Source organism: Lepisosteus platostomus, chromosome 12 (genome assembly GCF_059453375.1).
Source record: "Lepisosteus platostomus isolate fLepPlt1 chromosome 12, fLepPlt1.hap1, whole genome shotgun sequence".
Taxonomy (NCBI): Eukaryota; Metazoa; Chordata; class Actinopteri; order Semionotiformes; family Lepisosteidae; genus Lepisosteus; species Lepisosteus platostomus.
This window is the reverse complement of record NC_142622.1, coordinates 13,116,679-13,143,632: the sequence shown is the minus strand read 5'-3', so window position 1 is coordinate 13,143,632 and position 26,954 is coordinate 13,116,679. Positions and strand designations below refer to the sequence as shown.

At 34.4% G+C, this 26,954-nt stretch overlaps 1 protein-coding gene across 5 annotated transcripts in view; it reads right to left on the bottom strand.

Moving 5' to 3' along the window:
* cdkal1 (CDK5 regulatory subunit associated protein 1-like 1) overlaps window positions 1–26,954 on the bottom strand; it is a 431,336-nt gene that overhangs the window by 193,117 nt on the left and 211,265 nt on the right. For all 5 annotated transcript variants that reach the window (XM_088601024.1, XM_088601020.1, XM_088601022.1 and 2 more), the window contains one exon: window positions 14,717–14,883. In XM_088601024.1, the coding sequence (XP_088457150.1) occupies window positions 14,717–14,883 (167 nt within the window). The remainder of the gene's footprint in view (window positions 1–14,716; window positions 14,884–26,954) is intronic.

Here is a 26,954-nt window from a genome sequence, read left to right as displayed (position 1 = left end):
CTGCTGAAAGACTGTACTGTTCTGCCAGAACTCAGAACATGTAAAGGACTTTTTTTTTACTTTAACAGTTGTAGTCGATTTGGACCAACAAAAATCAATTTTGATTTATTCTGCTTTTCCTTATTTAGATCTTACACCTCTAGAATAGCAATATTGCAATTTATATTTCTACCATCTGTGTACTGATCTGAGATTTTATAAAATGAAGAAATGCTTTAGAATTTTAAGCCACTATTTTAAAAAAATGTATACACACTCACAAAAGTAAATGATCACTTCTGAAAAGCCCAGACTACATCAAAGCTCTAACACAACAGTTTATCAAAAGATTAAAAAGTCAGCAGCTCCAACTGTCCTTTGTTTTCAGGTTACAGGCAACCAAATACAACTGAATACTAAATTTATAATTTCAGAGAAATTTTGATTTGCATCTCATAATTCATGTTCACTGAGTGAAATTCAAGATCAATATTCAAGAAAACCTTGCAAGACACCTGTAAATATAACTGTTGTATGATAGTATTTAGTCTGGTGAACTGACTTATAAAAAAGCTTTTAAAAAACAATAGTAATACAAATGCAGACAGATGTTTAAGAGCACACAGCTGTTGAGAAACCAGTACATCTGTTTCCTGTTTTAACTTTCTCCTACTCCTTGCTTAATTTCATAATAATACATAAATCTGGCAGTAAAAAAATGTATTCTTTAATTCCCATCTGGAATCAATGAAAAGTAAAACCTGTCTTGAGAAACTATTAAGAGGATCTTAGAGTTTCATTGAGAGCACATTTTTTCCCAGTTCAAGTTACACAGTAAAACACAATATGTGTATGTTTCATACAAATTACAGTGCTCCCAAACAGTTACTCAAAAACAATAACACTAGTACACATATCTGATAACAATGTATAGATTGGCTGATTTATTGAAACATGCGACCGTTCTCTCAAGGCTGTGTTTTTGTTTAAGCTGTCACATTAGTAATAATATTTTTTCTGTATCCAGACCAAATTAGTCAGCAATTTTAAAAAAGAAGAATAGTCAAATGGTGAACAGCCAGAATAGGTCAATGCAAGCTGTGTCATACATTCCTTATTGGTTAACATAAAAAAATTTAAATGCAATAAATTCAAGTCTATCAATATACTGTATTTATATATAGATTTGTTGGTGAACAGAAGCATGTTACCATACATTTGTTGTTATTTATAGAATTGACTGTATCTATGAATTATACAGATTATTTTTCCAACTTTGTAGACAGAGGAAGGAATCTTTAAATAATGCCATGTACTACTATAATTCTGAATAATGTCATGAATTATTATTACCATTGAAAAGAATGCCAGCTTGTGTCTCAGTGAAGATCCAGAGCAAAGCAAAGCAAAGCAGCTTTTAATCTTACTCAATAATTAAAAAAAACAGCTAAATGAAAGAATTTCCTGAGGTTAAAAAGAACCTGCTGTCAGTGAAAGAAAAGAGAAAAATACAGTTTCTGTAGTTATAAAGAAAGCAATGCAACTGGGGTCGTGTAGTCACAGTTTTCTCATTAACTGAATTCTAATCTGTATTAAAAATATTTTTTTTAGAAATTTTGTTGATTGCAGTTCATCTTTACAATTAAAACCCATTGTGCAAATCCCCCCTGCCGGGCTCGTCTGGCTCACTTGTACAGCACCACATGGGGTTACACATTAGAAGATAAAAATTAAAGGAATTAATTAGTTTTAAGAATACCAGCTGATTAGTAATGCAGATAAATCATGAATACTTGCACTGGGACATGTAAAGTATCCAAATGAATTAGCAATATGTCACACCCTGTAGAATAAGTGGCAGAGAGGAAGGATTATGGGCTGGTAGAGGCTCTGAATGACAAGAAGAAAGATGGGCACCTGCTTGTCTTGACTCTTTACACTTTGGCATTGAAGTTACATCTAATAAACAACCAATCTAGCTGCTTTTATCTCATGCTAATTTTAATCACAAAAGCACCCATTCTAAAAGTTTGGCAAAGGGATTTTCATAACATCCCCACCTAGAGTATATTCCCCTTCCTTCCTGGAGATGTGCAGGACTGTGTGAAATGTCTTTGTTGGACAAGTCAGAAAATAATCATATAGTTGCACACAAAAGTATTGGCAGGCTCCATCCAGTGATTTCACTTCAGAGGCTGCACAGAAGACCTATTTATGAGCAAATTCCTCTCACATTTGTTACTTAGATTGTTTTCTGGTGATATTAAGTGTAAATAAGCATATATTGTAGGTGAGCTGGAGGTGTTGTCCTTTGGATAAAATGGTTGTGACTTGGTCAGTCTTGGCTAAATTCCATAGTGGGTTTACAGAATCTGAGCTACTTAAAGCTTTCCCTTAATCTGTGAAGCAATTTCTCACTTCTTTACCTGAGCTGCATAATAAAGCTGCCACATGTTACTTGCTCTTCACTAGTGGATGATGACGAATTGTGGTGTTACTTATGTCATGTACAACAGCGATTAATAACCAGCTTTCACAGCAGAGGAGTGAAGTGCATTTACAAATCCACATCTTTCAATTCCAGGGCTATTTCAAAATCCTATCCTGTCTCCAAGTATTCTGGTGAACACAAAATCATATAAGTCACCTAGGCTTGCATGAATATGACTATATTCCACAAATAATAAGCAATTCTTATAACTCTCTAGTGTGTCCACAAAAATATTACTGACAATGTACAGCACTAAAAGGCAGAAAACGATTAATTTCCATTTAGTATAGACTGGAAATGTATTTCTTGTGTTTTGGAGGTCCAAAATTATTAACAATTAAAACATTCTGAATATGTATAAAAAATGATGTGGAAACAAAATTAATAGCTTAGTTTTCAACCAAACTACTGTATTTTCTGCTGATCCTTTTGTGTGTTATCTATGAAAATATTGAATGAATATTTTATATGATACTCATATAATGTATAAGAGTATTTTAGATTATGTGAGATAAAGGCCAAGCAAACAGTACTTTAAATTACGTAATAAAAATAGATTGCTGGAAATATCTGATCTGATTATTTGCAAAAGAAAAAAAATGCAGACATGTTAATTAAGCAACCTATAATTATTCTTCATGTTAACGACTATCTGATTGCCCTGCATCTTGTCCCCAATAGCACACAGTTTAATATGCATCATATTTATTCTGCAAAGCCATAATTTACTTGGTTATGGTAATATGTACAGGAAACTCGTTAAAAAAAGACAATGAAGGCTCCTTCTGATTTCAACCCTCCAATGAAATTAAACTAGACTCAGGTGGATTGTGTGCATTGGCCAGATGGCATCAGAAGTGAGTGACAGAAGACCTGAGATGGGCACAACAGATTAATTCCACAATTGTCAGCTGATTAAAGATGTTCTAATTTCACACCACTCCAAAAACATAACACAGCTAACAGTTTTTAAACGAAAGGCAATTTATCTTGTAGAGATGACAGCTTCAAAGACACTCTTCATGTCCAACACTAAGAACACTATATAAAGCCCCGCTGTAATCTTTAATGTGACTTCTACATCATTAATTATCTATACATAATTTAAAAGAATTTTAGGAAGGCTTTACACAAATGGAATGCTGAATCCATTTCCTCTTAAAAGAGATAATTAATATTAATGTTGCATACCTTTATGTTAGAATCTGGATAATTACAAAGATGATATCCACCATTTGCCATAACAGTATTTTTTAAAAAGGTTTTTTCCTTGGAACATTAGCCAATTTTACAATTTGCTGTTATCTAAGTGATTGTTTCCCCTGAGCTTCACCCCTCCACACACACAGATAAGGGAGGGTCACTTTAACTCGGCACGCCTTGAGAAGTAAGAATAACCACAGATACAGTGAGAACAGGTACAAAACCATTTTCCCTGGGTGTGGGATGAAAAGAATGCAGTATACTTAATACGCATTTGCTTGGGATTAGCAAAAGAACACTTCCTTTGCCATAGAAGCAAAAAAGAAACAAATATTTGATCAAAAAAGAGAATGTAAATCATATTAAGAAATTCCCTGCAATTCTCAGCAATATACAAAATTTACTTTTTTTAGCAAGAATGTGGGGACTGATTCATAAAATAAATTACATCTAAGGACTATTTTTATATAATATATACCAATGTGTTTAATAAAATCAGGTAATTTGAAAAAGCACTTTTAATTAATATAATTTCTGTAATAAATATACAAGTTACTAATATAGATTTAAAAAATTTTCAATAAAATTACATACTGTATTGGAGAGAAACATGCAATTTTTCACAACATTAAGAAAGCAATGATTCAATAATTTCAACCGATAAGACCATAACTACTACATAATGACACAGTCCTTTAACAATAAAAGATTGTATTATACATCTGGTTAGTGTAACAAGAGTAAATAGAAGGCAACCCTTTCATCTTGCACTGAACATTTTTCTAAGTGCATTCTTGTAGAAATAAAGCACTGTCTAGCAAAAGCTATCAGAAGTGATGTTGAACAAATGAAAAAGATGTCAGGGAATCTAAGTAACAACAATTTTCCTGTGAACATGTAACATGTTTATATTAAATTGAATCTCTTATGGAGTTCTTAAAAGTAACTTTTAAAATAGTGAAATAATTAAGAAAAGGACATCTGAAAAAATAATTCTTCAGCAGATCTGAAATATAATTTTTCTTTCCTTTTACCCCCAAGACACCACTAAATCTGTGTTTCTTGGATAATTGTTGCTTTCTTTGGATGTATTGCATATGTTTTGATTTTCCCCGCTCAAAACGCAACAACTGCCAAAAAATGACAGTCTCAAAGTGGTTTCATTGTGATTGCTGAATGGAAAATTGTTTTGGGGGCCAGTGATTTTTAAACACTTCAAGAGAAGAGATGTGAAATTTAGCTGTTCAAAAAGTCTGTAACCCTTAAGATACTGGATACTTAGATTCCTTGCTGTGTTTATTTATTCTTATTTTTAAATGGAATAATCAGTGTTGTCACATTTCTAAACCATAGGGCAGAACTTTTGTCTAAGAAAAATACAGATGTGAATTGATAATCTTCTCTTGAGGATGGAAAAAGATCTCTGCTTTATACAATATACTGTATAACTACAGTCTGTGCTACAGATATCTATGGAGCTGCAAACCAGTATTGGAACCTTCTGTGAGAAGCCTTCATTGAAGATGATACATTTACATACATTTTGAAAGGAATGCATATTATACCACACTCCATTACCGCACATTATGATGAAAACATAATGGGCTTTTGGATCTACAGCTTTGGCGCTATATTTTGGGGCGGGGGGGGTTAAAAAGACAAATTAACAGATTATGGGAGCTGCTTAACCTTTGCTCTCTTGTATTACTTAACTATTAAACATAACATTGGTACTGGGACTTTTCAAATAGCATACACTATTTACAATTAAAAAGAAAAACAACATACAACAATGATTTCTGGATGTTGCTGAAGATAATCATCACCAAAAGATTAGACAAGACTGTATTACTTTCCATCAATGTACTTCCTCTGTCTTATGTTCTTTAAACTGATTTTTCACTGAGACTATTTGAAAATACAAAATTATTTTCAAAACAAAGCTTCATGTTTTCAGAAAGATTTGTTATATTGCTATTGCACTTCCAACCTGTCTCTTAATAAATATGCAACTTTAAACCTAAAATATGACCAAATACTCCCACTTTGCATCTCAATAGTCATGAAAGACAAAAGTGACATAAAGTACTTGAAATTTAAGTAGTGTGTGGACAAGCAATTTATCGAAGTTCGTAAAGGCAATACACATTCAAAACTGTTTTCAATAAGAATATTCTGAAGTTATTAATGCCATTTAAACATTCGAACCAAAAAGATTTTGGTATTTCAATACCAAAAGAGCAGGCAGCACAGTGGCACATTGTACAATTGCTGCCTCGCAGCACTGGGTCCCTGGGTTCAATCCCTTGGGTACAATCTGCATTGAGTTTGCATGTTCTGCCCGGGTCTCCCTGTGCTTGTGTCGGATTTCTATAGGTGTTCTGCTTTCCTCCCACAGTCCAAAGACATGCTGGTAGGTTAAATGGATTCTATCAAAACTGTCCCTCATGAGAACGTGCATTTTTGTGTCCCTGTGATGGACTGTTGTCCTGTCCAGGGTTTATCCTGTCTAGCACTCTTCCCGGAATACGCTTCTGGCCACTGTGACTCTGAACTGCATAAGCAGTTATTGAAAGTGATGTCATGATGACTTAATACCAAAAGATTTTGTTTTAGAGGTAAAACACCTCATCCAAAAGATGGGAATCACACTTTTATTTACTGCATCTATCATTCATTTTGTAGAATGACTTTGAAGCTGTTTTATGTGAACATTCAGCAGTGAAAAATTAAGCAGAGGACACAAGTGTTATTCTTATGCACCAAATAATAATGGGTTGTACTGACTTCTTCGATCTAGACAAAATATATAATTGTTAAAAAATCCCCAAAATAAACTAGAGGACAAATAAGTTATTTATGGATTCATTCTCAAGAAAAAAAAGAACTCTTCACCAACATTAAAAGCACTATATGTTTGCAAAAGTAAAAGGTTTAAGGGGAGCAGTGGGGTATCAATACCCAAGACTGATTTTTTTTCAGAGAAACAAAACATTCCCTGAAAATCCCTATTCCTTTTGACCAAATTAACTTTTTGCTAACCAAAAATATGTTTCAAAATATAAGGTATATTTTACTGAAATCTTAAATAGCTGCTTTCCTCCACAAAGTGACTTAAGAATTCATAACTAAAAGATTTTGGGTCAGATGTTTTAAATGCCCAACAGAGACCAATGTAAATTGAAAGCATTTCATGTTAAACCTACATGCATTTTATTAATGTCCTGGTTAGTAAGGATTCTATAATGCAATATTAGCATCACAGTTTGTGTAATTAAGGACTTAAGCACTGAAGAAAAATCTGCAAGTAACGATGAATCAACTGTGAAAATTCAAACCAGAGGAGGACAAGTGAAACTACAGGGAAGGGCATTTAAAACTAAGAATAGGAAACAATTATTTACAGAATGGCTGCTGGGAGAATGGAACAAGCTACCAAAGTCTACACCCTGGCTTCTTCCAAGCTGAATGAAAACCTTGGAACAATTAGCTGTTCACTACTAAGCATTATAGAAGGGCTGAATGGACTTCTCCCATTTGTAAACAAAGTTAATTTATCTTGCAGACAAATCAAAGGCATTCTTTATATACAACACTAAGAACACTACTGTATAAATCCCAGATGTAATCTTTAGTGCGACTTTCTTCAGTTGTTATGATGGCAATTAAAAAGGATGCAGAAACAGTAAAAGAGTTAAATCACTGGGGATTTTCTTAAAAATATGGAACAGATCACAAGATTCAAAGAAAAACAACATACACCATCCAACACAAGATAAAGGCATATAAACCACTATGATACATCCACATCACTATGCCTCAAACCTTGACAAATGTAACTCATGAAAGAAATGTTTGAAGTGGCCAAAGCAGCAGTGTCAGTGTGATGTCTGTGTGCAGCTGGGATAGTTCCTAAAGGCTGAGAGAGTTGTGATGAAGGCTCCCTGTGGATACACCAAACAGGGAACATGAGGTGTCAAGGGAAAGAGGCACCATAGTGATTGGCACGTTTGGCATTTCACACCTTAAAAAGATCAGAGGGCTACCCTCTATAAAAGAAGAAGTCCACAGATGGCATATAGGAGTGGGAATAAAAAGCCTTTGTGATAGGTGTCTAGAAAGGCTACAGTTCTGGACATGTTAAATCAAGCATTTTAGAAGCTGTGAGATGTGAACGAGGTTGTTAGCAGTGTTTGTAAAGTTCACTCAAGTAGAAAGAGGAGAGCTTAAAGGCACTGCAAGGAAAATACAAAGTTTCAAGATTAAAACTGCTTCATATTTATTACATTAATACATCAATTAATAAGCAGTTAACCATTAAGGGGGACATTTAAATGCCTGATTCTTATTTTAGTACTAAATCTGATATGGTAAATGAAACAAAGCTGTAATGTATATGAGGTGAGAATATGACTTTGGCTATGCATTCACAGTTCAGTCAAACTTCCTACCTGAGAACAATTTTAAAAAATAAGTCACATAAGATAATAAAACAGCAACTACTACAGTAAATATACTAGATAAGATGATAAACATTAAATGTATAAAACCTGGATAAAAGAACAAATTTGAGCAGTGAGCCATTCAAATGGATTTCAATAAAAATGTAAATATGTACCTCTACATCTTACAAATGCCATGCAGTTACAAATACATTGCATTCATATATACAGTACAAATAGATATTTACAAAGAACATCAGAAGAAACAAATACATATGTATTTGATTACTTTCGCATTAGAATGTGAACACTTCTGAAGCACTTGCACTACTGAAAGGATGCATTATCTTCTGATTGAATTTCCTTGATGCTATAAACTACCTTAACCTACTGATTTCTCAGCTACTTAACTGGCAAATCATCCGTTTAATTGAAACATGGTATTAGTTTCTTTGCTCTTCAAAACTGTGAAGGTTTTATGTCATGAGTATGAGGCCATAACAGCGTAAGCAGGATTGTTGCTAAGTAGCTAAATGATCCAAGGATCTCAATCCAGCAACTTCTTGAAAGAAGGAAGAATATCAGCTTCAACAACATGAGCTAATTAGCTTGTTAGACTTTCACAGCCCATTCTGTAAACTAAAAAGCCTCATATTCTCAGTTTTCAATGCATGACCTGTATTTTCCACTTGTATTCTCTGGTTCATATTTACTTGTTCATAGTGAAGTAGTACAAAGAGTACACTTTATCAAGGCCTCTGAGAGATTTGAATGCATGAATTAGGCCCCCTCCTCATGATATTATCTTATTTCAAGAGTAATAATGTTCAGTTCTTTTATTCTGGAAGTTTAGGACATTCCTTTGAGCACTTGCATGCATCTTGTGAATGTTCTCTAGACAGATTAATTTTTTAAATATGGTGACCATAATTATACACAATATTGTAAGTCAGGTCTTACTAGTTAACTGTAGATTTTTCAATTTCTTCAATAAAAGTCCTTCAGGGCCATAGTTCATCTCCCTGAATTACATTTAACAGATCACTCAAATGCATCTGTAGCCTATCAAATGCATTGCATCAAAGCAGATATACATATATCCCATCAAATTCTACTGAAAAACACTGACACTTGAACTTCCTTCTGTTTCAGAGCATTTGTCCTGGACAGAAAACAACCAATTGCAAGGGCTGTACATTTTTAGGTTATAACTGTAATTGAAGTAAAATAACTTTTACATTTCTCACCAGAAAGTTAAGGCTACATCACAAGCACCCGCACAAAAACAAATTCTTATCAGGAAATGTTTTTGCATTTCTTGCAGATGACAAATCTGCACACCTTTACCTGTGACAGTATATCTGATTTTTGTCTACCTACCAACCAACAGACAAATTACTTTTTGGCAGAAATTTCAAAATGAAGTGCACCACCTTCAACCACTGCAAATATCTAAATAACATTTCATGACTTTGGGAAAGAAAAAGGACCTGCAAGTACCCCCCACCTCAATATATTGTAACTCATAACTGATCGAACAAATTTTCTGCATCTATTTTACCTAGTGTTCTTAAAAATGGTACATTAAGCCACTAATGGACAAAGTGTCTCAGGAGAATCATTAATATGAAAATCGTACATGTTTTGTGTGAAATTAGCAGTCAGCGCTCCAAATACAAATTGCATTCACCTCCCTGGGGCCTTGAGTATAATTGAGTGAACTGTAAGTGTTCCCGCATCTCTCACTTCTAGATTAAAGGCTAGAAAAGGGGAGGGGGTGGAGAGGGAGATAACCAAACTGAAATGGGATAAAAAAATAAATGTTCTATCATGGTGGATAGATTTGGAGTTCAATCTCCAACAAAGCTCAGAATGGCAATTGTTAGGGTATTTTTACTTTGACATAAAAGATTAGAAGAGTGAATGTATTTCTACACAGTAAGAATAGAAAAAGTTATATACAGTGCCTTGCAAAAGTATTCAGACACTTTCTATGGTGTGGAATTCCAATATGATGCACATACTTTTTTAAATGTAACATTTTATTGAATTCCTGAATGCTCAAAGTGTAGAATTTAAAGTAAGACAAGTTATCTTATTTATGTTCCCATCAGTCTTGATAAGCATCCCAGTCCCTAATGAAGAGAAGCAGAAGTATAACATAGTGCTGCTACTTCCGTGCTTGACATTAAGGATGGTGTTGACTGAGTGATGCACTAAGCTGGGTTTACATCAGTTGTAAATTCCAATTTTATTTTGTCTTTTGCCACATGTTTTGCAGTATTACTTAGGTGTTTTCTTTCAAAGGCAATGCAGTGTTTCAGATGTTTTTCAGATGTAAGGTCCATAGAAGCCTCTTATGTGAAGTGACCAGTATTGCTGATTCACGGATGTGTTCTCCAAGCTTAGCCTTTAAACTCTGTAACTCTTTCAAAGACACCACTGGCCTCAAAATGTAACCTTTTTCACAATGTAATCAGTTTACTTCTCTTCCAGCAGCACAATTGGGAGAGACTGCCTGATCTAGTCAGTGTCTTCATGCCTTCTTCTTAGTTCACCATGCTTAAAGAAATATTAAGAGTTTTTTTATGTTTTATACAGTTTCCTTCTCCAAAATTGTGCATTTAAACGACTTTATGTCTAAGATTTTCTGAAAGCTTTTTTGTCTTATGGTTGAATCTTTGTTTGAATTTCACTACCTGACTGAGGGACCTTATAGAAATAGGTGTATTTATTCTGAAATTATCTGAACCACTGCTCTTGCACAACTAATTGTGTGGCTCGTTAAAGTAATTTTGTGCACGTAGACTAATTTAGATTTTCCACAGCAAATGATTTGAATACTTGCAATCATGTTTTATCCATTTTTCTTTCATGTTAATTATCTATTTATTTCATTTTGCCTTTTGCTTTGAATGTGTGGAAAAGGTTGTGTATATAACAAGTATGAATTGCTATTTCAAAATGAGTGTAAGCTTTAAAGCAACAAAAAACTATGGAAGGGTCTGAATACTTTTATAAGGCACTATACATGAAATTGGGTGATCACAATTTTCCATGCACTTAAAAAAGACTACCAAAAATATTTTTTTTCTATGCAGTAAAATAAAAGGCCAAAGTAATAGATTATTGTATCAATCAAAAATCCAATAACAGTGTATCAAACATGCATCTTTTTAAACTAAACTACTCATAGAAAAAGTAAGCAATAATATGCTAATACCATATCAAATGAAAAAAAGATCAAAACTTCCATCCTTGACAGTGAACGTTTTTATCCAAATCAATTATTTGCATATTTCCAAGATATTACATTACCTAAAAAAAACAACTGTGCACATGCTATGCCTCACATTCATCTGATGTTCCTTGTAATGTAGTGATCCCACCCAGTTTACAACAGACAATACTGTTTCACACAAAAGGGGTCTTTTAAACAGGGCTAAAGGACAGATGTGGAGCTCCTTACTGACTAATCTTATAAATGACTTTGCTTAGTCTGTTGTATAGATCCTACAACTAGTTTAAATCAAAGCACTCCCTATGGCCATCAATTACCAGGAGATGATTGACTATCTGAGTGTTGTCAGTGTTGGGTTGGGGGAAATCAGTTGGAGGATCCTCTCACTGTATACACAAACACCAAGATTGGTCAGACACATGATGGGCTGAGTATTATCAGTTAAGGGTGTGTTTCTGTCTCTGGGCTCATAGTGTAAAAACAAGTAAATATCTTGACAATGAAAGTTTCAGAAGATCTCCTTGCATGTCCCCCATTTGCATTTTCCCTTTTCAGTCCAATGCAGTCAGAAAAATTACTTGGTTATTTCCTTAAGTATAAAAATGTAAGATGACAAAAATAACAAAAATACTGTACAAACCATGTATTTGCAAGAAATGGCAAAACACTACAAGGTTCACAGCACAACAAAACACAACAAGGTTCTCTTGCTTATTTCGATTAAACTGGATTAATTAAAGGGTTTCACTTTGCCCTTGTTGACAGAAAGCATCCACATAAGCTCATTACATTACATTATTTGCACAGCCTCCAATGAAACTACCTTTAACAGCCCCAAAGACTGCTTGAATTGCTAAAGATGGATATAATAGATAAAAAAAAATATGGACAATAATTACTAAATTTAACTTGGCTTTTAATTAGAAGACCAGTTTTATAGTACACTTTCACTTTAGTTTTCTAAAATCAAGTCTCATAGCCCGTTTCCTCTAGAACCTCCAAAAGTCCTATCTTCTGTCTGACAGCTGCTTTGCAAGAGAAATGACAGAGAAGGAGTTATAATAACCTCTCTGTTCACTGACTACCAGCTAATACTTGCTAAATGGTTATTTTTATAAGATGTCTTACGTGAAAGTCGAATGACTTGGCCTTTACTGTTGAAAGCAGTCTATAATTTAATGTCAGCTCTTTACAGTCAGCTCAAACAGAATTTCAGAGTAGTAAACCATTTATAAAATGATCAAAGTGAAAAATATTTTAAAAATAATAACAATAGAAAAAAGTTAGAAGGGGGTTTTGTTAACATCTTGCAATCATGTTAAACCGTGTCATTTAACGGGGAATGTAACAAAATGCCAAATTTAATGATGATGAGAGACAAATGTGTCCATCTGAAAAAAGAAAAACAACAGTTTTCTGCATTTTAAATGGAGAAAATATCAGGTGGAAGGTACTACGGATATTTTCTGATTGTAGCTATGCTACATTAGTTCTACCAACATACACTATGTTACAGCAAAATGCAAAAACACTTTTTTTTTATTATATCAATGTATTTACAAATATTAGGTGAAATAATGCTTCACTGTATCAATTTAGACTTTATCTTCCGTACATCATTGTAAGAAGCACATTACTACTAGTATGTCTGAAAGTTTGACTGGTTGCTAATTCTGTATGGCATTTTCTGTTATTAGTAAATCAATGACTGTTGACGACAAAGAAGCTGCTTAGTATCACCAAATAAATAACTAATTTTCTGTGCAACTGAATACAAAATACCATCAAACAATGATACTAATTGTTAAACATAAAATGCACAGAAAAAAAGAGATCTAAATATGGTAAGTGCACATTGTTTAAATGAAATGAAAACCAACTATGTGAGATGGTCTAGCTGTCAACATTAACATACTGCTTACCCTGCATTTTAATTACCATTTAATTGTTTAACAACAATTCTGCAACATAAAGAAGCTTCATCAGTTTTTAATTTGAATGTAACGGAGCATAAACATAACCTATACTTATGGGGACAAAATTACAACCTCAATTAACCCAGAACAAATTAAAACTGCATCCCACAGCACTTCTTCCCTGTAACTTGAAGATTAGGGCTTTAACCTACACCTGGGGTTTTAGGGGAAAAATAAGTTTCTTTCTATTTTATTCAAAGGAGAGCAGACTTTTAAGCAAACACTGCAACTTGAACACACAAAGAAATATACTCTTTGGAAAGAAATTCAGAAACTAATTCTCCCTCTGTACTTCTTTATTTAAAAACGTTTTAATGGTGTATGGCTCTCCTTATTTAAGAACATGATCAGTGGGTTAATCATCTGTCAAATTAATATTAAATGTGGATAGCAAATGCTTGAAATGCACATACTATATAGGAAGGTCATTTCCATATAGTACATACATTTCAACTGCTGTCAGCAGGTAAGGGGAATCATCTGGTGATTCTCAAGGAGTGTTGGTGATTTTATAAAGCTACTACTTATTTTAGTAGATGCACTGATTTTAATCACTGTGTTCAGTCAGTGTAACTGAACATTCATAAAATGAAATCATAAGAAATCACAAGCTTCCAGATATCATTATATTTTGAATCTGACTGCATTAGTAATTACTCTTGTTTATACAGCAACTTTCACACACATACTGTATACAACTATGATTTAGAAAGAAAGTGCAATTGCTAAAATGTGTTACTATGGCACAGTGGTTAGCTGCCTCGCCCCCTGATTTCAATTCCAGGAGTGCTACATGTGAGGAGTATGTATGTTCTCCCCAAGTTCATGTTGATCTCCTCTGGGTAATCTACGGTTTCCTCCCACAGACCAAAGATATACTCATAGGTCAATTGGTTCTTGATAAATTGGCCTGTGTGTTTGTTTCTGTGTGTCCCCTGTGATGGACTGGCTTGTCTTGCGCCTGTTGCTTGCCGAGACAGGTTGTGGCTCCCCCACGACGGATGAAGTGCATAGAAAATGGATGGAGGAAATAATTTTTAAAGCTCAAACAAATCAAATTATCAATCTTCTGTTCTGTCTACACATCAATTCATATCCTCTTTCAGTTATTGCCTTTACAGTGAAATAACATACCAGCACCTGGAGTATAGACCATACAATCGTTATCATTTAGTTATGGCTGTGTATGGCAGAAGTATGGAAAAAAATAACAAAATCAAACACTGATCAACACCAACTGCCCATTTTGTGTTCTTTTCACTTATATATAAAGAATTCCTTTGTGTAAAGAGGAACAACACCAGGTCAGGAGCCCAATAGGTCTAGGGTTAGCTGACTTAATCTGACAAGTGCATGGGCCAGTACAAGCTGTAGGTGGTCTTACTTCCAGGTGCTCCAATATGTAAGGAGGGTTTGTCATGCCCAGTCTCAACATGGCTCCCTCAGGTATCACTTCCACCAGCTGCCACAGCAGAGTCGGCAAATCTGTGCCAATGTCTCTTCCATAGGCTCCTGTGTCTTCACTGGTCAACCAGATCTCGCAGACACCCTCTGTGGAGATAAAGCGCACAGAACTCAACCGCCTGCTCTGGAAAACACATTAAATAAATTTATTTTTAAGTCAGAGCAAAGTATTGTAATTTTTCATTTGACCTCTTGTGCAATCAGAGGTACTCATGGGCGCAGATTGTCCCATGGAAAGGCCTAGAATGGTGCACATTCTCATATTTTATTAAAGCAATATTTATAAAATGAATTTAGAGTATACTGCATTTTAAATGAATACTTTTACATTAAAATCTGTCAATATAATACAAGGCAGACTAATACTAACATTCAAAATTCAGACTAAAAGTCAAATACATTTATTTAAATATAGCCACTAAGCTTTTTTTTCCTCTACTATGCCATAAATGTTTTATACTGTTATAAGAGTGTACTGACTTAACAGAAGTCATGATGACATACCCACAGTGACTCAAAAGTAATGAAAAACCTACAAGTTCACAGCGGTATGAATTCTGCAAACAAGGTTTACTGGAAATTTTGAAAATCTGTTTGCGGGAGTTAAGATATTGTCTTTAAATGTAATGATGACACACTGAGTTTCTTTGCCAGTTTTAAAAATGAAAGCATATTTCCATCCTCATTGCCTTTAAGTAAACATGCATCACCACAAGACTGTTTCTAACTGTTTGCAGTTGTCTTTAGTTAAATATGCTCAATCTTTATGGATGACTTTCTAATTATGGCTCATTTTGCAATGAATGAAGCTGTCCTTTGTTTCATTTAATGACTCATTTGTGTTTCAAGGCTTTATATTACTGGTGTTTGTTTACGTGGGGATTCCCTTGTAATGAACCAGCTACACCTGAATAATAAATGAAGAAGTCCAGTAGGTTTATTTAACTGACTTTTAAAAAGTATACTCAGTCTGAGTCTGTAATGAGAAAGAGACTAAGCCTTAGACGCTCTCCTGTGACCTATGTCCACATCAATATTTTCAAATAGGACTTTTTTTTTCTGTGTAGAGACATTTACCAAGTGTTCAGCATTGACTAATTAACAGTGAATACCTATACAAGTCAGTATACAATTCTATCATCTAAGGCAGTAAAATCTGTCAAAGCTTTACATAAATTAAAATGTCATTTGTTATTCTGATGACGTTTTAAAGCAAGCACTGAAAAATGTTTCTACACATTTAATTAGCTAGATTTGATAGAATCTCCAACTGATACTGCCTGGACTATTTCAGACCTGTTTCAAAGATGAAGAAAACTGCTGCAGTGGATAACAGGCCTCTTTTGACAACTTTCCTGTATAGCCAGAAGTAAAAAAAAAAGGATAATTGCAGTGGCTGTAATCTGAACTACAGCTACATGAAAGCATGAAAGCAACTGACTTACATCAAAACAGGACATGAGTGGCAATGGTTTCCATTACCCGACAATCATTAAAATGATCAATGCATATTATGTTGACCTTACTTCATCTTTTTTTCCAAATTACTGTGGTATAGTTTAAATGGTTTTGCAGGGAGGGGCAGACATTTTTTTTTCCTAAAAAGTTTAGGTGTATGCAAATGGAAGGGGAACCTGCTCAAGTTAATGGAAAAAAAAGTTATAATGTGGAAACAATATCAATCAGCTGGGCTGCCTAGGTGGAGACGGCTAAACCCCTGCAGAGAGATGGCAGCAAGTGTTTTGAGAAAAAAAGACAGAAATAAAGGAAGCAGCTGTGGCAGCAAGTTAGCTGCCAACGAAGAAGGCTTGTTTCAGCTTTCTGGAGAAAACAAATTTTAAATCAAACAAAAGACATACAACACAATGGTTAGATATTTAAAGGGGATCAAGGCTGGCCAAATCCCACAACTTCCATAACACACTTCCATAAGTACTTATAAACTGATGGCAGTGGAAACAAATAGAAAGCACATGATGGTCTATTTAGATTTTCAGAAAGCTTCTGATTAAGTTTCCCATAAAAGATGAATTCTTAAATCACAGGTGGCTGGTATTCAGAGAAACGCAGGTATTTGGGTTGAGTGTTGGTTAAAAGAAAACAGAGTACAAGCAAGGCATGAATGTTCAAACTGTGGTGATTAGAATAATTAGGGGAGTATCACAAGGATCTGCACTAGGACCACTGCTGCTCTTAATTTATATCTATTATCTAACATCTGGTATAGTTAATGAACTAATCAGACTTGTGAAAACACAAGAATTATTTAACACAGCAGAAGGCATAGATGAAATTAAAAAAGATTTAGACAAAATTCAGGACTGGGCAAAAACCTGGCAAATGGCGTCATGGGCAAAAAAGGGGTTTTAGCATGAAGGTAGCAAAAACTATAAACATAAAATAGAAAACACTGAGATAAAAGAAGTTAATTACAAACTAGGTGTTACACATCATATATGTAGTGAAGCAATTAAAAAAGGCTCAGAAAATGTTAGGATATATACAGTAGTTAAAAATGCAAAACTTAAAGGGAACTCAAGGTAAATATACAATGTACATGCAAGGCCTCATTTAGAATATTGTGCACAATTCTGGTTACTGTGTTATAGGAAAGATGTCACTGCTCTGAAATAAGGTCAGAAAAGAACAATAGATATATTAATGGAATGTCTAACACTGACCAGCTGAAAGAACTGAACCTATTTAGTGATGAACATTGAAGACTGTGAAAATATTGTGTATATTTGATACAAATATTCAAATCCTTAATCCTGGTACTGACAAAGCTAACAGCAGACTTGGAACGTATTTACCAAAAGGGTTGTGGGATGGAACAAGCTACTTAGCCATGTAGTTGAAGCCCAGCGCCTGGATTTTTTGAAGAAATGGCTAGATAAAATCCTTGGATCAATTAACTTTTAACTACCAAATAGGCATGTGCCAAATGGCCTCCTTTCATTTGTAACTGTTCTCATGTTCTTGTGGTAGTGAGAGCTACTGGAAGACCATATAATGGCACCTTAGGAATCTTCTACTCCCTAGGAGCATTGTTTTGGCTTTCTATAGAACTTTCCATACATACTGTTAATTTACTACAATTTGCAGTATTATGTCACACGTGACTGGTGTAAAAAGTAAAAAAAAAAGAAAAAAATAATATAAATGCAAAAATCCTTTTAAAGCACACAATGGTTCTTATGGACTGAATGGCATCCTCTCGCTAGTAACCTCTTTTATTACGTGTTTTTATCATGTCCCAATGCGCTGTGATTTTCACTTAAGAATATCTCAGACATGCATATATACAGCAATGCATCAAACTTTTAATTTGCATGCATGAAATATGTAAGCAAATTAGATACAACAAATTAAAGTTTGTCAGAACTTGTACACAGCCATTATTAATAGTGCTATATGAATAAAGAATAATTGTATACTTTTTAATTTGCCATTGTTGTTATCAATACATAAACACTACTGATGAACTAAAAGGCAAGCTATAATAATGTCAAGAACAGGTTCATTATTTGCCTTGCTCAGCTCACTGTGGGAGTGAGGAAAGCAAACTGACCTCTGAGAAAGGAATGTGTTCTCTGCTTAGGAAAGCATCCTTAGTGCACACCTTAAAGGCATTAGGCTCCATTACAACTAGGCTACATAATTACAAACTGCCCTTTGGTCACAGCTCACAGATGCCCTTGTGTTAAAGTTTGTAACCTAAGTAGACATATTTTAATATCAGCACAGATGTCTACAACCTTGTTTTTCCTAACAAAAAGCTTATAAACATCCAGAAAGCAAGAAAATCACAAAATCCTGCTACACATTAAAGTGCATACTATGTGACAGACACCAAGTTTGCATATTTTAAGCAGACTCCCAACCATTTTTACATCATCTTTCACAACACTATTTTCACAGTCTGTGTGATAAACATCCCATTACCAGAGGCAATGTATCACTGTTTCTACAGATATTTATTCAAGCCCAGATTATAGAGGCTTCATAAGACATTTCCCTTGCATGTAAAGCTAGACTGGGTCTTAAAATCCAAATACAGTATAAGATTTTCATTTAACTTAAAAACAAACAACCCGTTTACAAACTAGAATTCATGCGCAGTAATATTAATTTAGCTGAACAGCTGCTGCATGTATTCAGTCACAATGATGAGCTGAAGAATGTTAACAAGAAAGTCCATACCCCATGCTTTATAACCTCATGTTATTTGCTCCACAGCAAACACATCAAAAGCTCTTGCATTGTTATGATATTCATGGTTTTCTGATGTTCTATATTGATGCTACCTGCTAACTCTCAATGATTATTTTATTAGCTTAGCAGATGCCCTTATCCAAAGAAACATACTGTGTTTACAAAGTCTTGCATGAAATAAAAATACTAAGGAAACAATAGATATGAATACAAAGCATGCAGAATTAACTGGCAGTCACAGCATTTGGATTCTTGGGATTTTGTAAAGTTTTCTAGTTCTCTGTCCCTAACAGTTTTTGAAATAGAAAGGGATGATTCTTCTCCACTTATCATATTTCACTGAAACTTAACCTTAAAGCTGTGGTTCTTTTTCTTTCTCCTGGTGAAGGTTTCCACCAGTCCCTGGCAGTCACACTTCCAGCTGTAAATACAGAACAGGCCCTAGAAGGAGCCAGAAGACGAGAAGGCAGTTCACTCTGCTCCCGCCCTGCAGCTCTGTGTCAACCTTTCAGAAAGGATTAATGGCATCATATATCATTGTGAAAAATAGAGGATCTCTTCTGAATTGGTGGCCAGTTTTAGGAGAAAGATGGAAGAAAAACAATCTAGTGAGATGAGAGAGAAATATAACATGACACTGTTCAAATCATTAGAATTACAATGCATTAGATTTCAGAATGATGGGCTGTATCGATACAGCATTAATTTTCACTTTTGAACTTCTAGTGTAAAGAAGCTAGCTATCACCATCAAAAGATCAAGAAGATGTCATATGGGTGATTCTGCATTGTAAAGGAGCCTCAGATCCAGCTCCTTCTAACAAAAAAAAAATAATTTGCAGCTTCCTATCATAAATATCCCAGGCACTACTACCTGTATATTGATCTTATAAAATCACATTGAAGTTGTGTTTAAGAAAAGAAAGCCAATTTCTGTAAATACTGAACCTGACCAGATGATTACTGAATAAATAGTGTTTACAAATCATGAATCTACATTGAGGAGGTAACTAAAAAGAAAAAAAATGCACTTTATTACCAAACACTTTGCATCATTTTAATCCATTGATTTCTGTGCAAACATCAAACATGTGAGGTATTTGTAGAGTAGGCCAACAGAACCAAGGTTATCATTACTTGCAGGAAAGTAAAGTTATGTAACCTAGTACTTCACCTATTTCATTTTAGAGACAAATTATTGATTTCGAATAACAGCTTTCTTAAGAAAGCAGTCAAAGGCATTTGTGATCTTGGAATACACTATCCAGCCATATTGTTGATGCTGATACCTTAGCTGAAACAGATGGATGAGATCCATGGATAAATAAAATACAGTACTATCAAATGGGTTAGATGGTCTAAATGGCTTCGTCTTGTTTGTAACCATCCTTAAATTCAATAGCTGAAATGTAAAATGAAATCCTTTCTGATCAGTTCATTTAGTTGTAATTCCTTAAAATGATTTTTTTGGGATTTCCTTAAAATGGCAAAAATCTAATAATGCAGCAAAATGTGCAAAACACCAAGGATTATAAACAGAGGTCAACCACTGAGGTGAAGAGATGAAATGTACATGTGGAATGGAAATTATTTATAAATACATTCTTCTTGGAATAATATTGCAATCTCTTTTGTTATCCCAGTTTCTTCCTTTATTCATTAATATGCTGTTTTGTGTTAGCTCAAAGATACTTAGCACATTTGTTCCCATAAGACCAATTTCAAGCTGAAATCAAGTTCCGCACTCCTCTACAACACATGTGCAGTTTAAGAAACAGATTGTCCAGTATGTTATTTCAAGCTTCAATGCACCTCTTACTTAGAATAATACAACATTTTACCCTGCTTCTGTTTTGTGAGTAGGGGTATGAATATGTTCAAATACCTGTATTTGTTTACATATTGCTGAAATAAAAAAAAACACATAATCCACTAGGATTATGATCCACTCATGATTTAGGTTTGTTAGATAAACTATTCTATTTACAGTATTTAAACCAAGGTTATTATGGGGCTTTTTGATTACTAAGTTGGGAGACACTAAACAAAACTTTCCAAAGCAATTCATATAAACCATAGGCAAATCAGTACTCAATTCCAGGGTTATATATAGGTAACAGGTAAAGACAAGACAGGGTGTATTTGATTTTACATTTATTCTGAGTAGTAACAATAAAATGGCTTTTATGATAAAACCTTTATCATAAAATCACTTTGATAAAGACTTGCTCTAGGCTGGCAGGAAAATAAAACCTAGATACCAAAAGAAGTTTTGGTCCTGATTTTAAAATACTAAATAATCTTCTGATCACTGATATCTATAAATAAATAGAAATAAACCTTTTATTTTAATAAAGGCTTAAAGTGGCATAACATCTGTTATGATACATTATTTCTCCAGTAACAAAAATGATTCAATGTGAGGACTTTGCTATGTATCTATGTGTATGTGTTACAGCAGCTGTACGAATAAAGAAGAATTTTTTAATTTTCACCATGAGTAATAGTGAGATGACTATCGAAACAACAACTTCTCAACCCAAAAGGATATACACCACCAATTACAAATCCAGAAGCTACAAAAGAAGAAAACCTAACCATTATTTATGTAAAAGCTCAGCATTCACAATAAAAACAAAACAGTAAACCCTGAGGGTTACTATCCTGCAATATACAAAAAAGTAACTCATGACCACTGTAACTCCTAGCAACCGAAAAAACAATAAAAATAAATAATGTAACAGAAGCCTAAAGCTGGAGTTGAACCCAGTAAGTGACTCCTATGCTGAGAAGTAAACACAGCAAGTTTTACACTGTGCTTGCCTATCTAAATTAAAGTTTACATAAGCAAGAATCCACTTTCATGCAGCTGGAATAACAACCCACTGAAGTCTGTCTGGTCAACTGTGTGCTAGCCTATGCTTTAGTGATCTATAGAAAATTTACTAAAAAACTATTTAAAAGCACACCCTCCAAAAATGTTCACCAATACATTCACCTGTACGACTGGTGTCTACATTATATTCCCAATCCCATTAAAAGAAAATTTAAAATGCATAATTTGGTTACTTACAGTGTAAAAGCTGGTAACATTAAACATTACTTTTAGCAGGATCCATACAAGTTATAGATTATAGTCAGCAATAGTAAGTTATAGTGAATACAGTGGTATTATCATCAACTAAGATCCTTTTAAAAAACAAGTTATTGCTATTCAGTAGAAAATAAAATTTAAATTGTCTAAAGTGGATTTAATTAAATTGTGTTTCCAGTCCATCTTTTCTTGATTTTATGAAGTGATTAAAACTAAAAGGTTCAGAAGCTGTATGACAAAACAATTTGGATACATGTCAATACCTCAGAATCAATGTCAACTAGTTTAAATCAAGCAATTTCATTTATTGACAAGGTCCTGTTAAAAACAATAAAACTGGTGGTGATAAGCAGTATTACATATCAGTGTTAGCCCGACAGCCTGAACTATTGTCGCCTAAATCTATGCACTTCCAAACACAACTGAACACTACTGCACCTGCAGTTTACACTATTAGCATTCTGCAAGAATGTATGATGCTCAATGTCAAGGTCTTTTCTGTGCTTAATGATGCAGGAAACATACCAGTTATATGTCAAGGCAGCTCATTTTAATATGGCGACCCTCTACACTTACAGTACAAGTACTGTCCTGTCTTTTTTAATACAGAAATCATATCAAATGTTGTTTGTTTGTTTGTTTGTTTGTTTGTTTTTTGGGGGGCTTTCACCTCATAATTAGAAAAATAAGTATCATTCTTACCTCTTACAACTAAATGAACTATAGAAATTCTATGTTTAAGAATCAAGAATGAGTCGGCAAATTATACCCACCAGTTAGGCTTAAGAGTTTATCCTTGAAAGAGATCATAGACTGGACATAAACATTTCACTTGGTAACTAGGCTTGCTCATCATTATAAATCTAAAGAAGCAGAGGGCAAAAGAAAGAATTTTGGAATTCCTTCAAGATACATAATCCTCCATTATTCTTCATCCCATTTCCTATACTGTATGCTACACAGGATACACAGGCCATTTTTGATGACAATAGTATCACTGGAGAAATATCAGTTTTTAAATTGAATTTAAAACATAAGATATCTTTTTTTTTTAAAAAAAGGATGGTAACTTAACTGTTGGACAATCTAACTGAGAACAACACAAGGCCAAAAAACTATAAAACAATATACTAGCATACTGAATATACAGTGTCACTGACAACGTAATTAAAAAAAAACACCTACACTTCTGAAGGAGAAGCACAGTTGCACAAAGGAAGTAACTGCATTTACAAGCTGCTTTATATCCAGTGATCTGTGCTCAAATGCAATTCAGCCACAAAACAAAACAGGTTATAAAAGGGCAGAGTGCACGCAGTAGCTGTCACTGCTGCATTCTTATTTAAAGAAAAAAAACACAATCAAAATAAGCACTGAGATTCTTAACCTTTTAGGTTTTAATCATTTGCTGATTGAAAAGTACCTGTGAAATCTCCAGGATTCCAGCTCTCGATGACTGGAGCTGTCAGTCTCTGATTTCAATACACAGTATGAACAGGAGATCAGTCAGATCTGAATCCACTCAGTCTACCACATTAGGAACAAAATACATTACAACTCAATCCACACTACTAGAAACAACAGAAAGTATTATTTCCAATCACATACATGTTCAAATTTGATGGAAGGTGCCAACATCTAGAAGAGTTGCTCTAAATCTATAAGGTGCAACACTCAGCTTGTAGAATCTTGTGCAGTTGTACCATGAAAGCTTTAAAGATGAATGGTTTCCTGTGGAATAGTATAACTGTCCTCCTAAATAACTCTCCCTAAGAGCCTCTATAATACCCCTGGAGAGGCGCCCAATTCACAGAGACTTGCCTTTGATTCCCAAAATGTGTACTGATACCATATGTTTTATCCTTGTATTGCAATGTATTCACTGGATATACACATTTAAATCTGTCTGCTGCAAAATACTTTATTCGGCAAGTCCAATCATAAAGCATGATAAGCCAGAATTAAAACTTTTGGTTCAATATGCTGACCTGACACTAATGACGTGGACTAAAGCAGAAAGATCAGATTTATTCTAAGAGTGACTACATTTCAAAATTTCTAAAAAAAGCCGTTTAGATGCCAAGTGTTCCGAAAGATCACTCATTTGACCAATGCAAATTGTTTTTTTCTTCCAACTTTAGAGGAAATTAAATTGGTTTTCCATGACTGTAGCTGTGAAGTTAATTGACTCACTATGGTTTTCAGAAATGTGAGTACTCTTTGCCCCCTGTCAATAAGTGAATGTAGTTGTAATAATCTTTGACACAGAATGTACTGCACAGACCCAGTCAAACATTTTTTTCAGTTAATTGCTTTCTTTTTTTTTACAATTCTCTAGCCAACAATAGGTGAAGTTGAAAAGTAAATGATTCCTTTTCACTGATTTATAATACCATGTCACTGCTGTCATCTTCACAATTATCACAGTAATTGTATCATATAATCACTATTTCAAAGGACATAAAGACATAAAACATTCATGTCCAATAGACAAGCATAAGAATGTTGCCCTAGCTGAAATAATTAGTTACTAAGGTCATAATTAAGTGTATATTAAATTTTGAACACCACTGTTTTGTTAACTTTATCTCTAAGTTCTCGTTACTTAACATATACCTGTAAAATTTAATATGAAACATACCACGGACATCCAAATAAAATGCAAGTACTGTATGTTTTCTCCTCCTGGTAGAGGGGTTAGGGAATGGTATAAAAACCCTTTTAATATAATTTTAAAGTATTAATTTTCAATCAATTTTACCCACAAGCTTCATATGAACTATGATGTTTTATATAACAGACATCTGTGCTGTCAAGATTTTATTGTTTGGTGCTCTGTGGAGATTTCAGACCGTGAGAAGGGCATGTGTCAGTAGCTGCAATCCTGTGCTGTATCTCTGGTAACCAGTGACGGGAAGCTGCCAGATCCTGCTTGACCTCCAAACACCGAATGGCACGTATTAAAGCAGCACAGCTGAATGATCTGACTGACCACCAGCCAAGTGTTTACCCTACATGCTGTTTATATATCGGAACAAAAGAAAAGACACTTAGAGAAAGACCACCTATGAGGTTTTAATTAGATAAAGACCCCACTGACCACTGTCACAGATTCTACTTTTTGGTACAACCGACTGAATGAAAGTAATTCAACTCTCTCAACTTTCAACTCTAAACCCATACTAAATATTATTTTCCTTTACAAATTTAATGTTTAAGAATCTAAGGATTTATGTCTCGGAGTAAAAGTAATAAAACAATGCAGTTTTTGCCATGCAGCTTTAAAAACGCATATATTTTAGGGTCTTTCTGAATGCTCCAATACACTACAGGGAAGAAAAGCCAAAAATAAGATAAACGACTGGCTTCTCTTTTAACATGTGCTCCTTAATTCAGAAATACCTTCACCTGATGTGCTGGAGCACTGCCCGAAATAAGGTATTATGTGCTGTGCCACCTGATGCAGCATTGCACGTTGCAATTGTAGTTCCTCAATACAGTCTGAGCTCCTCTCTGACAGGAGGTTGAAAAAGGATCATTACTCCTAGTACATTCTCCCCATGATCTTACAGCATTTCCTATTTGGGCACCTACCATTGAAAAGCAATTTTGTCTTTATTACACTGAAGGTGAGAATTAAGAGAGGTAATAGAAATGTAGTTTAGCACTTCCTATTTTAGCTGGCAGGAAAAAAAGAAAATTAATGACTGTCTAAGGTCTGCAGTGGTGACTTATTTTTTCTTTTTGCCTCTGCTTGTCCAAGCTGTTATTTGTGAACCATTACAGAAATACACAACAGCAGTTCACTCCTTATTCCCATGCCTGTACATTAAGTTCTTGAGAATGAGTACAGAACAGGAGAGAAAAAAATACCCCCATTCTTGTCTATTCACTACCTGAAGCAAGATTTTTTTTTCACACTAAGCAGCAAATAAGATGCAGCCACAAAGCAGCAGCTGCCTGCTTCTCACATGGACAATAGTGACTAATAGCGGGCTTTTAAAGAAAAATGCTTTTTTTCTTCTTTCTCGACAGGATGAAAGGAGAGATGGATGGGTGGAAAAGGATGTATCCAGGCAAGAGGTCCAAACTTGTCCAATACTGCATATAATCAATGGCAAAGTTTTGAAGATGCAATTTAGATCAAAAGCAACACACATGCTTGCCATGAATTATGGAAGCCAGTACAAAGCACATCAAACAGAGTGAAGTGTAAAACCTTCTATACATAGGGGCACGTTAATGATTCTCAGAATAGCAACGAGGTCTGCAACTTATTTGCAATGAAAAGTATGACTGAACTGTAGAATAATATGAGATAAATGGCTTCCGTATTTGCTTTGGCTTTGATATAGAAAACTGTATTTATAATTCAACAACACACATCATATTTGCTATAGAAGCAACTGTTTTTACTTACTTTACTTACTTACTTTTACTTTAACATATAGTGGGAGATAATCCTGTGAACATCTACAGCCCAGGCAATCACCATTAAGAAAAAATAAGATTCTAGCTACAGAGGTTTATGTGCAATGAAACAAAACCAATTAATATGATTCTTACTTTCTAGCATACTATGGCTGCACCAATGAAGAGGTCAACTGGCACCAGCAAGAGTCTATCCCCAGCAAGACTGTCACCGGCAAAGTCAATTAAGCGTATAGTCGATTACTGCAGCATTACTCTGCTAATGTACCCGAGCTGATTATTAGTCAGCCAAAAGCAATCCAGAAACTATGCAAGATTTTTGTTTCTTTGATTTCTGCTTATTTTTCATATTTAACTTTGTTTATTCCACGGCTCAGTTATGAAACCCTGTGTCATTTTGTTTCACATGATGCTTTGCT